General features: G+C 45.2%; 4 protein-coding genes across 4 annotated transcripts; 3 read left to right on the top strand and 1 right to left on the bottom strand.

Annotated features, from left to right (window-relative positions):
- Window positions 1-717: 717 nt before the first annotated feature.
- On the top strand, window positions 718-2,307 carry GL218_01178 (Hsp90 co-chaperone Cdc37; the record flags this gene model as incomplete). Its single annotated transcript, XM_033577634.1, has 3 exons — window positions 718-741; window positions 824-2,128; window positions 2,188-2,307. 3 exons carry the CDS (start codon window positions 718-720, stop codon window positions 2,305-2,307), a joined length of 1,449 nt encoding a protein of 482 aa, XP_033438685.1.
- A 1,437-nt stretch (window positions 2,308-3,744) lies between these two features.
- GL218_01177 (uncharacterized protein) lies at window positions 3,745-4,908 on the top strand (the record flags this gene model as incomplete). The annotated part of the gene is made up of 1 exon (XM_033577633.1): window positions 3,745-4,908. The coding sequence occupies one exon, from the start codon at window positions 3,745-3,747 to the stop codon at window positions 4,906-4,908; it is 1,164 nt and encodes a 387-aa protein (XP_033438811.1).
- A 774-nt stretch (window positions 4,909-5,682) lies between these two features.
- On the bottom strand, window positions 5,683-8,436 carry GL218_01176 (THO complex subunit 1; the record flags this gene model as incomplete). Its single annotated transcript, XM_033577632.1, has 5 exons — window positions 5,683-6,066; window positions 6,129-7,019; window positions 7,069-7,227; window positions 7,283-8,098; window positions 8,158-8,436. 5 exons carry the CDS (start codon window positions 8,434-8,436, stop codon window positions 5,683-5,685), a joined length of 2,529 nt encoding a protein of 842 aa, XP_033438812.1.
- Window positions 8,437-9,171: 735 nt separating this feature from the next.
- On the top strand, window positions 9,172-13,548 carry GL218_01175 (Intron-binding protein aquarius; the record flags this gene model as incomplete). Its single annotated transcript, XM_033577631.1, has 2 exons — window positions 9,172-13,012; window positions 13,067-13,548. 2 exons carry the CDS (start codon window positions 9,172-9,174, stop codon window positions 13,546-13,548), a joined length of 4,323 nt encoding a protein of 1,440 aa, XP_033438684.1.
- Window positions 13,549-15,496: the final 1,948 nt, after the last annotated feature.

Below are 15,496 nucleotides of genomic sequence, written 5' to 3'. Positions count from 1 at the left end.
ACAAGATGAGATATGGTAGCTGCTTGCTTTAAAGAGCGAGGAGGCACGATGTTGAGATCTAAATATGTAGTTATCATTCTGAACTGGAGCTTCCTAATGACATGGATATAACTTATTTAGACCTTATAGGGTCTTGCAAAGCAGGGGCAGTACATGTTATTATATATCTAGGGTAGCCGTCTATTTATTCCCGCCTTCCAAAGTCTTCTGGAGACTAAAGTCAAGATACAGACATGAGTCTAAGTATTTAAGGGGGGCATGACGATAACTCAAGGCTCTTTATTACATAGGATAACCTTGTAATTACCTTAGGTAAGCTCTAATAGGTACTCAAAGAAGGTAGAGGGAGGTGATAGTTATACTGTTTAATATTCATCAGAGGTAGTTATGTATACTATGATAAAGTTTATACATAATGGTCTAAAATACATTAGGTATAGTTGCCGTAGGAATAGATCTAGACGCTAATCCGTCATCGCCAAGCCATCGCAATATGTACCTATGTACCTACTCTCGTAGTTGCAAGAACATTCTCGATAACGATAAGCCCCCCATCAATAAACCCCCAATCGCGGGGTAAATATTTCACCTTTACTTTACATACCTAACTACAAGAGACGAAACGAGTTATCTCTTATATCTTTCCGACTTGCAATTCCTGGATAACTATCGTAGGAAGAAATAACCTTTTTAGATACTTAGCTATATACCGTCAAAATGCCTGTGGATTATAGCAAGTGGGTAAGTACATGAATCTATCTTCGTGTCTCACGAGAGAGCCTGCGAGCCTCGAATGAAGCTAATATGTATATTATCATCTTAGGATGCTCTGGAGCTCAGCGATGACTCCGATATCGAGGTCCATCCCAATGTCGATAAACGCTCCTTCATTCGCGCTAAACAAAACCAAATACACATGGAGCGACAGCAACGTAAGCTCCAGATCGAAACCTTAAAATACGAACGCCAAATCAACGATGGATTATTAAAGAGAATATCGAGCCTGTTAAACGCCCTAAAAGCTCATGCTGCTGAGGCAGAAACCCGAAACCCTGCCGAGGTCGCTTTCCAAGCTGTCATGGAGTCTGCCGGTAGACCTGAGGACGACAAGCCTCCTGCTCGACCCGAAGGTGTCCACGCGCAAGAAGAGCAGCCACCTACATATACTAAAATGATGGCGACTTTACTAGACCAAGTCAACAAGGAACTCGACGAAAAGAAACCCGAGAACCGTTATAATGCCATGGTGGAAGAAATCGGTGTACATTTAAGTAAGGTCGAGGACTTACAACAGCAGCTATTAAGCAAGTTGGCAGAACTAGAGAAGGAAGAAAGCCGCAAGATTACAAGCGATGGCATCCATACGGGGTTTGATAGTTCACATGTCACCAAATCTACCCCATCTGAATCTGGGGCGAAGAAAGCCGACGACTCCAAAGTGGAACTTCTCAACCCCAGCTTCTCGCAGTCTAAGCCGGAGGAGTCGAAGTCTTCGTCAGCCACGGAAGACGACGATAGCGAGATCACGGCGTCACCTGACGCTCAAAAGTTCGCCAAGATAAAGGCATCCGATTATCGAGAAAGCAATTCCTTCATTGGTGCACACCCACACATCTTAACCGAGAAGGAAACCGACGGTATTCTAATCATGGCATTTGATGCCCAGCTGGAAGGGAATGATGATTTCGCACGACAATGCGTCCACCAAGCTCTCCTGTTACAGTATTGTCGCGCGTTAGGTAAAGACGGCGTCGCGCTCTTCTTCAAGCGTATCACTACCAAAGGTCACCAAGCGCAGGATGTCTTCTATAAAGATGTGCAAGATACATACTACAGGATCAAGAACCGTGCGGCTGAAATTAATGCCCAGCGAGAAGCTGAAGGTGGATCCGGAGAAGGAGTGGAACAGATCCAATTGCACGCTGTGGAGCCGGGTACCGAAATCAAGATTAAGATCCCACCTGAGAAAGGAGAGGACGAAGCCGAAAAGAAAGGTCGCGAGATTTTCGAAGGATTTACCCCGGAAATGCAAAAGGCCTTAGAATCTGGCAGTTTAGATAAGGTGAACGAAGTACTCGGCAAATTGAAGGTTGAAGATGCCGAGGAAATAGTTGCCCTTCTCAGCGAGGTAAGATGTCTTATCCACCATCAAAGCATACGTATAACGGCTTACTAACGATCACACAGGCTGGAATTCTGAGCGTAGAAGAACAAATAATAGATGCCACTACGGAGGCAGGACAAAAACATCTGAAAGAGATGGAAGAACAAGCGGCACTAGAGTCGTATGCGGACGATCCGGAGTAATCATGTCGCCTTGGCTATATCTTGGCCGTGCAGCAGATCTTTGATGGTGAAAAGCATGAGGGCGTGATAAGCTCAAGGTAAAACTTGATACCTACGGGATTATTGTGACTGTAACGGTAAGCATACAGGCGAACTGGCTAGGAATACCAATATAGTTCAATAGAGGCATTTGGATTGTGATGTGTTATTTCTCGCATCCTTGACATATGGTACCTTTTGAGATATTTCTCAAAGACGGTAGAATGACCATATGATTTAATAACCCCCTTTGAGTTTACTTGAGACTTAGCCTGGAGATTATTGTACAACACGTTTTATTAATAGGATACTGAAAGGGGATCTAAGTCAATGGTTTAGAAATGTCAACATCCACTCCAGATTATCTTTGTATTAATGGTCCAAATTACAGAGAGTAGCTACCTATCTTTAATTTTAATGGTTTGTCCATGGCGTGGAAAATGCATGATAACTAACGGATGACTGTTAATAATGAACTTGCGCGGCAATGTACATATCTGGGGGCTGAGGCTTGCGTAGTTTGACGGGTCCCAGACGGTTGGGACCCTGAATATTGAAAAGTCGTCCAATAGGAAAATTGCAGATATGCGCCTACTAGGGTAAAATATAAAAATAGGACAAGGGTCAGGTACAACTACGTAATACCGTTGTGCAAGCAGAAGGTTGGTGCAGCGTTACATAAGTCGTGTATGCAAGTAGCAGGGTTTTGTGTACAACTCATAGGTTGTACAAGCCAGTTAAATGCATATAACTATCATTTATACAAACAATAACCAACCATTTATTTTTTTATTCCTACCACCTTTTTTTCCCCCTCCTATGTACAATGAAAAACAAGGCCAATCGTTGTTTATTTCCTCGCCAATACAAGTTCAGCATGCTAAAACCGGTCAACTGTCGCGGCTTGCTACGAAATCAAGCTGCGCCGGCGGGTCTTGGTTCGTTTCAAGTCTGAAAGGCGCTGACGACGCAAAGCTGGACGACCCTCGCGTCCCGTGGAGGCGCAGTCGATGGGTTGCCGACCACAAGCTTGACCACCCCACAAAACACGAACCATTCATGGTCGATCTAGAGCTTGCTGTAGACAGGGATCGTCTTGATGGACAATGCATCTTTTCTCTCTTGTCCTACTATGGTACTGTTTTATTTGTGATGGTTGGAGGGCTCTCTCTCTCTTTCTCCCTTAACCTCCTGGCCAACTTTAAAACATATACGATACGAAGTAGATCTCTTCGTATTAAAGATAATATAAGGTAATACTTACTCCCCGTTACCTCCTTTCTGGTAGGTATATGTCTCTTTCCCTTTCCTATTATTCCGTCGTCTGTTCTGTCTATATACTATTAGAACAGCGAATAGTACCAGTTATTCCAGTTATTCCTTTTTTCCCTTTATCAGCAACTACCTATCTAAGACAACATGTTTCCTTCGTTATCTACATTCTTCACTATCACCGCCGCCTTGACGGTACCGGTTTATTCCCTGCCGCAGGATGGCAATTATGATGGTGGATATGGGGGTTCTGTCTATTCTTCGACCTCTTCCTTTGCTTCGGCAACCCCTAGTTCGACAGCGTCCGCGTCTGCTGCCTCCTCGACGACCGCTTGCAACAACTCGCCCGACCTATGCAGCCGTTCGTATAGTGATATCACTCATATGGGAGCCCACGACTCTTCTTTTCTCCGAGACGCAAGCACGAGTAATTCGATAGCTGGTAACCAGTACTTCAATGCTACTGTTGCTCTAGATGCAGGGATCCGATTATTACAGGCCCAAGTTCACGATCTGAATGGCGCTATCGAACTATGCCATACTTCTTGCAGTTTACTCGATGCTGGGACTCTTCAGACTTGGCTAGCCTCCATTAAGTCGTGGATGGATTCTCACCCGAACGAAGTAGTGACTCTTCTGATTGTTAACTCTGATGGCAAGAGCGCAGCCGATTTTGGGACCGTCTTCAGTGGCTCGGGTATCGATACATACGGGTACACGCATTCAGGGACTACATGGCCGACGCTGCAGGAAATGATTACTGCGAATACGCGACTGGTGACTTTCATCGCATCTATTACGGCGGATAGCCAATATCCGTATCTGTTATCCGAGTTTGACCACGTCTTTGAGACGCCGTTCGAGGTAACATCACTCTCCGGCTTCAACTGTACCCTCGATCGCCCATCCTCCCAGAGCTCGGCCGGCGCTGCCATCCAAGCTGGGATGCTGCCTCTGATGAATCACTTTGCATACAACTTACTCGGCGCTTCGATCATGGTCCCTAATTCGGATAATATCACGATCACAAACAGCCCATCAACCTCCACCACAGGCAACTTGGGTCTACATGCTCAAACATGTAACGAGCAGTGGGGTACCAAGCCCGTCTTCGTACTGGTTGATTTCTTCAACGAGGGACCAGCAATCGAGACAGCAGACAACCTGAACAGCATCACCGCTGTTGGTCGATCTAATGCCGGCATAACTGCAACAGTCGCGACAGCTACTGCTGGTCCGAAACATCAGGGTCTCGGACTTGGCACCGAGGCCCTAGTTGCTTTCCTAGTAGCCTCCTTGTTACTTGTTTGATAAGCCGATCTGGATCTGGATATCACAAGATAGAAAAAAAGCCAGTCTTCTTGGCTCTCATTATTTTACTGCATAGCGGTGGCGTTTCATTGTTTTCGGGTGTGGCATAAATGCTAGTATTTGGAGCATAGGGGTGCGTGGCTAAAAAAAGATAGTCGTAGAATACTCTTCATACCAAGAATGAGCTCTATAGAGGTTGGGACCTCGTGGTATATAGGTTGAGATATTAGGGATATAATATACCCTGATTAGTATTTAACTACTTAATTTTCGAGTTTTGTCTATTGTTAACTATGAAACTGTAAGTTAGTTTTGACAGAATTAGTATCTACTTAATAATTCTTATTTTTATGGCGTAGACTACCTTTGTTTGACCTTAAAGCCATTAAACCCGTCCCAATTGCTTAGGTACCTCAGGTAGCTAATACGACACGGATATATAGAACTAGTTAGCACTTTACAAACTAGGTACCAATCAAGATATAAATCACACTACTATATCTCAAAAAAGGTAACCCCTGATAATAGGATTAATTGTATGGGTATCTTGAATGACTACTAATAACACGTCTATTCGAACCCGGGCCCCTTCTCGTTCTATCGATGTCCAACATACTGTGATTGTAGGGACCAAAACGACTCAAAGGTGGGCACCAACGGTGGAATGTTCACCTAACGCATATTCCTGAAGCCCTATCCGCCCCGTTCGTATAGACTGAAATATTGCACCCCAACCTTCCATTACGCTGAACCCCGAGGGAAATCATCGATATCCTACGACGGTGTCTCCTCGCCATTTACTGCATCCTCCATCGCTACATCGTCGGCTGCGGCTACACCATTTGTATTGCCGTTGACGTCCTCTGCTTCTGCTTCCACCTCTGCTTCCGCTTCTGCCCCCGTTTCTCCCGAGGTTCCATAGATGAATTCTTCGAGGGCTTTGTATGTCTCGTCTAAATTGTCATTCGTAATGATGGCATCATAAACTTCCCCAGAATTGGAGTGTTCGATGTCCTCCTGGGCGGTCTTCAGTATGCCTTCCAGGTCTTCTTCTGCTATGCCGGAATTCTTCAACCGTGTCTCGAGCTCTTCAATACTAGGTGGCGCGATGAAGATGATCCGTGCAGAGTAGCCATTGTCTTTGGCTAGTTGGGCGCGCTGGAGTAGGGTTAGTACGACCTGGTTATATAGCGTACATATGTAGATAGGATTGGACTTACCTCGCAGTCTAATTGGATGATGGGGACTTTTCCGGACTCCTCTAGAGCTTGAGCTAGCTTCTGATTTGTTCCGTATTGGATTCCGTCTCGTTCGATGAACTCCATAAAGTAGTCATTCTCTAATATATGATTAAATTCCGCGGTATCTACGAAATTGTAATGCTGGCCGTTGACTTCTTCATCCTTGGGAGCTCGGGTAGTATGCGAGATAACTTCTCCAAATACGTTTTTACGGTCCTCTAGGAGTTTTGAGAGTAATGTCGATTTGCCGACTTTGCTTGGTCCTGTCAGAATGATCGGCCGTCTATCTTCCGGTATTTGGTCGTTCTCAGTTGTTTCTTCTTCACCATCATCTGAGCTTGGCTGCTCCTGAAAGATAACATCAACCTTTTGCCAATCGTCGATCTTGTCAAAGACGGAAAGTTTTGATCTCCGAGCAATTCTAAGAGCTCTCCATGTCTTGCTAGCTTTGGCCTCGAGTATCTCCGACTTTTCCGTCTCGCTTTTCGCGAAGTCAAGGTCGAGGTCGTCTGATGCTATCTTTTCTTTGAAGACACCCAGGTCAGGAAGTCTCCATCTTTCTGGATCCTTTAACTTTTCCATTGCTGTTTCACTGTCCTCTTCCTTTAGGAAATCCAGAGATAGCGATCCCATGGGTACAGGGCGCAGCCTCTTATTAGTTGCGATGCGTTTTGCACTAGCCTTTCCCTCCGCGAAGTCGGTAGGCGAAAGGGGATCTCGCTTGATGGGTGGGCAGCTTTCAACTTTCCACCGGGCCCAATTCTTGTCTCTCGAGATTACGCTCTCGATTACACGATGAAAGAAGAATCCATCAGAGTCAGCTTGCATATAGAGAACTATCCTATCCCTCATGGCCGATGTCCATTTTGCCTGAGGATGGTTAGCAATTTTAGGCTGTAATGATTATGAGTAGACTTACATCTTCTTCTCCTAGCTTTTGGTCGCCATATATTACTGACCTATTCTGGACTTTGATCTTGGCAAGTTTTGCCTTGGCCTGGGGGGTGAGCGATAGGAGAAATTCTAAGACGATAAATGCTTGTATAAGAATGTGACGTCTGAAATATAGATCGCCCATCTGTAATAGTTAGAAATGGCTCTACTAGCTAGGTTCCGCAAGAAATAGCACGTACCTCTAGTTCAAAAAGCTCTCTACTTGTGAGGTACTTGGGGTTATTTGTGCTACTGCGGAGATCATCATCTCCTTCGCCATGTTTTCTCTTTTGGGGTATCTTGCTCTCGTCAGACCCCTTTGTACTTCTTTGGAGTTTCGCGACTATATCGAATGCAGACATTGTGGCTTCTAGACCAGCCTTGAACTTTGTCAAGTGTGTAGAATCAAAAAGGACTGTGGGTTGACTGAAGTAGTGTTGGAGCGACCAGAATATAGGATAGAGAGCATTCGTATCGAGGAGTTTCTCAGGTGTTGGCTTGTTCTTGCCATCGAATGAGACCGCTTTAGCTGTTGACTTGTTCTCGTCTTTTCCATCTCTTGTCGTGTCAATTTCCATGTCCACAGCCATCTTATCCGTTGAGTCGTCTGGCTGGACTGGTGTCTCTTCAAATGATGTAACATTCTCGACATGATACTCTCCGCGTAAGTTAACCGAGCTCCTATCTCCTAGGGGAAAGCATTGGAACATAAATATGAAGACTCGACCGCAAAACGCCGTGTCTTCGGCCCGCGATAGTCGGCGTAAAAGGTCGTTGCAAGACCTGAGAATAACCAGCTTCTTGGAGTTTAAATGTTGTGCGATAATTTGCTCCCTTCGAGACTCAAGAAAGTCGAATATCTTCCTACACCCCTCGGTCGTTTGGCTATCGAGTAGCTCTTCCACGAGCCAGAAAAGAAGGGCAGCGTCGCATTGCTCGCTATCAGATAGAACCGACAGGAAGTCGAAGAGATTCCAGATTTGGACGAACTCGGGAGAATCAATCGATATCCCAGCCTGGAAAGGGTCAACAATAGATAACAAACAGCGGATATATTAAGGACTTTGGTACGAACAACTAAGCTGCTAAACACATTCCGCGCGGCCGTTTCCACGACGGCGTACTGACGAGCCTTCTCGGACGCTAGGTTCTCCGAAACGTAATCCGGTGAAGCGCATGGAAATATAGTGGAAAGTTGGGCAAGGACATTCTCAAAATCGACCTTAGTGAGTGGAGGTTCGATTGTTGTAGCCGACTTGACAGACTGCGCATGAACTAGGGTATCCTTCAGAAGCGCTGCAAAAGCGTCTACCTGGGGTATTTCGTGATCTAGATGCTTCGCTGAAGGCATCATGAACTTCGTTGGGGGTATCGTGGTTGAAGGTATTTATTGATCGTAGCCTTGAACATACGGATTCTAGCTGAATTAGACGCTTCGAATATTAATAAAGAAACGCGTAGGCAATTAACGAACAAACGAATGAATAATTGTCGATAAGTTGTCGAATCATATTAGAGACACGGACATTAGATCGATATATTGAATGTGAGTATTGGAAATTGACAGGACGTTCTCTATGTGTCAGTCTTTTCTCAGATCGTACATAGAGGTGTAGGTAGGTGTTGAGCTTGGAATAAATTGAATAGAATAGGAAAGGCTGAGCTTCTGATTTAGATGTTGGTACATTGATACCTCTTAATACTGACTAAGCTACTAAAGGTTAGATGATAGTCCTTAGTGGGGTATGAATGCAGGGGTTATAGTCATTGTGCATGGATGGCAAGTACAATGCTGTAGCATAATATGTAAAGAGCAGGGGTAAATCGGGGAAAGAAAACTGGGGATATGCAATGAAAAAGAAAAAAAAAATACGTATTGATTATCAACAACTTACACGCGACAAGGCTGAGAAAATAAATGTTTGCGCTACAACGCTACAACGTGATGTTCTCAATCATCTTTATCGTATAGATACCTAACGTAACGTCTAATAGCTAATTAGTTTCATGCCCGTAACGTACCTTACCGTCATAGGTCATAAGTCAGGCATAGAATTCCTCGGCATACCGCCAGAGTAATTTATCAGCCATGCCGACCGCGAAAAGATTGAAAAGCGATGCAAAGTCTAAGTCTCGCGGTACCGAACCACGACCAACCATTGCCGACTTGGAGGGCGAGAGCGAGTTCGCCCAGCTTGCAAGGCAACATTGGCTGAAGACTACTAAACGAGCTAAGAGAGTTAAGGTCAAGAATGAGATACTGAAACGTGATATTTGGGATGTGCTCGAGAAAGATAGTTTCCCCTACAGGTTATTACTTGTACTCGAAGGATTACAGACCCTCGAAAGTTACCTTTGGCCTGGATATTCCGAAGACTCATCTAATTTCCACGTCCTCCTAATAGTCCTGATAACGAACGTCAAAGCAAGGGAAAGACTTGAGACATGGAGCATCTTCGAGGACCGTCCAGCCGAGTTCTCGAGTTTATTCACCCGCGTGCTCTCTATGACTCTTGATCAGACGCTATCTCTACCGATACGAACCCACCTACTTTGTTTTACCATATACGCCTTTCAGAGCCTTGATTGGGCAAGTGTGAGAAAGGAATGTGCCCCTTTGGTTTCTATAGGCATATGGCACAATCTTTCTACCGAGTCGAAACGAGAAAATAAATTGGGTCAAAATGCACAGCTCAGAAAAGCCTGGAAGGCGGCAGGCAAAAGGTACGACTCGGCAGATGATGCAACCAAGGCCCGGTTACGATTTGAGAGAGCCTGGCTTTATACTTTGACACTGGACTTTCTACGTTTGCTCTACGACGAGAAAAGAAAAGAAGAACATGTCGTCTATTGCGAGCGATTCGTCGAATTTATTTCCGACTTGTTGAGTCAGCTTCCAACAAGGCGATACGTCAACACTTTGCTTCAAGACCTACATATCTTACCTGCTCTACGGCTTTCCCCCATGTTTAACGACGAGGAAAACGGGTTACTTCGTGATCAATATTCTCTATTGAGTCATTATGTTCACTTCACTATAGATGATCAGACAGGGGCTCAACATAGTCGAACAGAAGCATATGATCGACATTGCGCCAAGCTTGCAAACCTCCAGCGAACATCATTGCGATATTTCAAGGAAAAGCTAACAGTATTAGCGTTGTCTAATTACGGGTCCATAGATAAAAGGAGCGAACTGGAAAATCTTCTAGAGGCTCTAACAGATGAAGAGATCAAGAGACTTGCTACTTTGCTCGAGCTTCGAACAGAATACCCCGAGTCAGTCCAAGTTACTATCAATCGGTCATTTTTGATGGAGATTCTCTTATCGACCTACGAGAAGCGCAAGACGTTCCAAGAGATTGCTCAAGATATCAACATTCTTCCGACTGAAGATAGCCTTTTCGATCAAGAACTACTAAGGACGGATAACTATGACGGATCTAAGCCGCTTGCACTTCCTAAGCTCAAGCTACAATACCTATCAGTGGGTGATTTCCTATGGAGGGCCCTGGTGCTTTACCGCTGCGAAGCTTTTTACGGTATTAGGAAAGACATTGGCGATGCGTTGAGGCGGCTACGACCAGAATCGAAACGTCCAGGAGAGACAACATTCGCCGGCTTTTCGAGAATGGCTCTTCCCATATCTCGGCCTTCTATTATCGAAGTCGTGCCACCACGCGTTGGCGATGATAAACCTTCCGCTGTTAATGCTGAAATTTCGCTCGACGTTCGTCGGCTTGCTGACAACATTCGAAGAGATTGGGATTCGTTACGCCCGGATGATGTAGTATTTCTTGTTGCAGTGGATGCTTCGGTGTCAAAAACTATCTCCAACGGGGGCGCTCACGCAATCTCCGAAGCGCAAAAATTAGGGCTGATATCTGTGCGGGCTGCCGAGGTTGCCCAAGTCATGGATGATAAAGGAAAATCTATTAGAGATCCTACCACTTACTTCAGCGGGCATAACAGATCACCAACAAGAAGGCTACAACTAAGATTAGACCCAAAAGCTTACAGAGAAGATTCAGATCGAATCTCCAAAGGCAAACCAGACGTATACGAGCGAATCAATCTAATCGTCCGGCGAAGCGGCCGAGAAAATAACTTCAAGCCTGTGTTAGAATCTATTCGTAGCTTATGCCTTTCAGAAGTACCCCTAGCATCCTGGTTACACGAGAACTTCCTTGGCTACGGCGACCCTGCCGGCGCTACGTATAAGCATCTGCCAAACCGAATTGGAAAACTCGACTTCAGGGATACGTTTTTGGACTGGCAACACTTGGTTGCGAGTCTACCTGGAAAAACCATTGAACCAGGCTTCAATGTGACCGCAAGCTTCGGTCCTCCTTACGTGCTAGAGTCAGTGGATAAACCCCCAGAAGATAAAACGATCAAACCCTCTAAGAAGCGAAGAAGGGATGCCGTGCCCGCTCTAAATTCCGATATTGAGACGTATAATGTCTCTACATATAAGCCGCCTAATACTGGTCCATATCCCGTCGATGCCCCAAAGCTGAATAGCGTCCGTTTCACACCAGCTCAGATTGATGCGATAATATCCGGCACTCAACCCGGCCTTACCGTTATCGTTGGCCCGCCTGGGACGGGCAAGACTGACGTGGCGACGCAGATCATCAACAACATATACCACAACTTCCCCGAGCAGCGCACTCTGCTAGTTGCACATTCTAACCAAGCTCTGAATCAATTATTTGCGAAGATAGTAGCTCTGGATATTGATGAACGACATCTTCTTCGTCTTGGTCACGGAGAAGAAGATCTCGACACTGACGGGAATTTCAGTAAGCATGGCCGAGTGGAGTCTTTCCTTGAGATCAGGGATCGTTACCTTCAGGAAGTAAATCGTTTAGCAGCTAGTATAGGTGCTCCTGGAGCCCATGGGAACTCTGCCGAGACGGCGGGATATTTCAACTCTGTCTACATTAAACCTGCCTGGGCCAAATTCACCGAGATAGTCAAATCGGAAGGTTCTTCGGCGACTGATATCATCGATGCCTTCCCGTTCCATAATTACTTTTCCGATGCCCCTCAGCCCCTGTTCCCCTCGGAGAGCGATCGAGAAACTGTGCTAGACATAGCTAATGGCTGCTACCATCATATATCAAAAATATTTTCCGAGCTAGAAGATGTCTTACCATTCGAGATCCTACGGCGAGATCGAGACAAGGCCAACTATCTTCTAACGAATGAAGCTCGCATCATTGCCATGACATCAACACATGCCGCAATGCGCCGCACTGAGATTGCCTCCCTTGGCTTCCACTACGACAACGTGGTTATGGAGGAGGCGGCCCAGATTACTGAAGTTGAGAGTTTCATTCCTTTGGCTATGCAAAAGCCTGAAGGTGGACAGATGGCCCTACAAAGGGTCGTTCTCTGCGGTGATCACTACCAGAACTCCCCTGTCATACAGAGTCTTGCCTTTAGACATTATGCCAATCTTGAGCAGTCCCTTTTCTCTCGATTCGTCCGCTTAGGAGTGCCTGTTATCACACTCGACCAGCAAGGGCGTGCCCGTCCATCCATTGCGGCGTTGTACCAATGGAGATACCCCAACCTGGGGAACCTACCGCATGTCGAAAGCCTGAAAGAGTTCCAAACTGCCAATGCCGGATTCAAATATGATTACCAGTTCATCAGTGTCCCCGACTACAAGGGCCATGGAGAAGTTGAACCGACGCCTCATTTTATTCAGAATCTAGGTGAAGCAGAATACGCAGTTGCTATATACCAGTACATGCGGCTCTTAGGCTACCCCGCGTCGAAAATCAGTATCCTTGCCACTTACGCTGGTCAGCGGGCCCTTATCAAAGATGTGCTATTCCATCGATGTGCAAAGAATCCTATATTCGGTTTGCCTAAGATAGTTACAACTGTCGATAAATACCAAGGCGAACAAAACGATTGTGAGTAAAACCCAAATTCACTATTGATAAAACAGTATTTCTAACTATAGATAGATATTATCCTTTCACTTACGCGCACATCGAGGGTCGGCTACCTTCGAGATATTCGGCGTCTTACTGTGGCGCTCTCTCGTGCCCGACTCGGATTATATATCCTTGGTCGAAGAGAGATTTTTGAAGCATGTTACGAGCTACGCCCAGCTTTCGAGCTGCTACTTCAACGGCCAGATAAACTTACCCTTGCAACTGGTGAGATGTGGCCTTCGGAGCGCATACAGGCGGAAGAAGACGGGACGGCCGTACCTGGCGAAGCGGTAATGGAAGGAATCGAGCATCTGGGCCAGTTTGTCTACGAAATGACAACCACAAAAATAAGTCAGCTACGTGCGGAGCGCGGCTTGCCGGGGACGGTCGATCCACCCGAGCAAATATTGCAGCCTGTTGCGGAGGAAGATGAAGTTGGTTATGTTGGTGAGAGCGACGAAGAAGTCGACGAGGACGTGCCAAGCGATAGAATTGAGGCTGAGGAAGCATAGTCGGAGAAAGGTCCAATTGAAGCGACTATAGGGGGCGATCCCAGCATAAATGACGTAAACCTGTGTATAAAGAACTAGTGACAACTTTGACGTGGGTACGATGGATTTAGGGTCCTACACAACTCGGGATGGTTGTGAAAAGTTAATAATGACTGTTTACAACATAGGGGGCGTATTTAAATAGCGTAAATGTTATTGTCTCGACGCCATACTTTGTGTGTGTATATCGTATATCGTATATCGTATATCTTCCTCTTGCTTTATGTATACACTTGATTACCTTAGGTAGTTTACGTACCACCTAAGTACAATACCATCGTTGAAAAGGGTTAAGTTTAAAACTATTCTTTTACTTCCCCACGGGTTTTCGTTAGGACGTACTATGTAAGCGCGAACGAATTATCCCAACCAAGAATGGGATGGGCTCAAGCCCTAGAAAAACACCTCCACCATACTATGTACTAACGTACCAATGATGACGAGCGGATATCAGCCCTGTATGACTTTACTCCATTAGGGCTACAACGGGACTTTCCCATCAAGTCTCTGGTTCCGCCATGCGGGCGCGCATCCTAATAGGTTCGGGCAACCGTTGGGCATTCTGTAGCATAAACACTTTTTAAGACAAGCCGCACTTAGACAGCATCCTGTTGTTTATGTTGTGTGTGTGTGTGTGTGTATGTGTGTCATGGTTTTGCCCTAATCGCTATGTATGATAGATAGTGTATCTAACCATAGGTTAGGTAGAGCCGACTCTGTGGCACCACTTAACATACACACTTACATACATAGATCCGGGTTCCAGAAGGATTCTGACTCGTTACACTATAGCAGATACTCTATGCATACCTACCTAGGTAGTCACGCCACGCCAAATTTGCATATACATATACATACCTATATATACTAGGTTAGACATCTATACGCTTCCATGCATACATACCTACATACCTATATACCTACATACCTACATACCTACATACATACATGTACATAGCCCGCAAGTTCGTCCGTTTCTCCCCCTTAGAGTCCAATCCAACGGGTCTAGCTTACCTCGAAACTGCGTCATATATGCGTGATTTCGGGGTGAGTCAACAACTCGTTGTAATTGCGCATCTGACATGCCATGCTATGCCATGCCATGTCGTTGCTCATGTGTCAACTGCGCATACAGCATCTATATTTATATATTTATATAATCCCTCTTATACGAGGAGTTCGAAGCAGCTCTAGAAATATAATGTGTAGGGGGTCGTTCCTCGGCCATTTTGCAAGCGAATTGTTACGTTTAACCATTATGATGGGAAATACATCTAGAGATGGTCGGTTGCATATACCTACCTCCTTTAGTATTAACCCGAGATGGGAAAACTTGAAAATGCACGGCAAGGGGCTAAACGATGCCTAGGTCTCGGTGAGGTTACGTTGATTTCTATTATATACAATATACAACCTTTGATTCGTCCTGATTAGGTTCTCTCGTAATTGTACTATTGTACTATTTGCTATTAATATTAGGAAACTTATTATACTGAATATTCTAGGATGGACTGGTTAAAGATATGCTTATTTTAAATTCTTCCCTCCTTAAAGGAATCCTTAAGGGGGGTAAATTTTGAATATACCTGGGGCATCTTCCGTAACGACTCGGGTTGCTGGTTATGGAAAAGTTACCTAACACATGCAATTCTAGATTCTAGACGCCACCCAAATTCAGATTTCGCAGGTGGGACGATTTGTTCTTGGGCGACTTTTACAACTCCAACAGGGGAGCGAAATGATTGACTAGCGTATCATTAAGCACCAAGCGCGAGTCTGTGGAATGATCCAACAAAAAAAAAATAATACTTTTGTCTACGCCCCGTCGGAAGAGGGAAGGGATATGTAGAGTTTTGCCAAGAAGCTGAAATTACTAAAATGAAGAAACTTATAAGGTATATTTGCTTAG

Source organism: Daldinia childiae (genome assembly GCF_008694065.1).
Source record: "Daldinia childiae strain JS-1345 chromosome Unknown Scaffold2, whole genome shotgun sequence".
Taxonomy (NCBI): Eukaryota; Fungi; Ascomycota; class Sordariomycetes; order Xylariales; family Hypoxylaceae; genus Daldinia; species Daldinia childiae.
The sequence above is the reverse complement of the archived record's forward strand: the minus strand, read 5'-3'. Positions and strand labels throughout refer to the sequence as shown.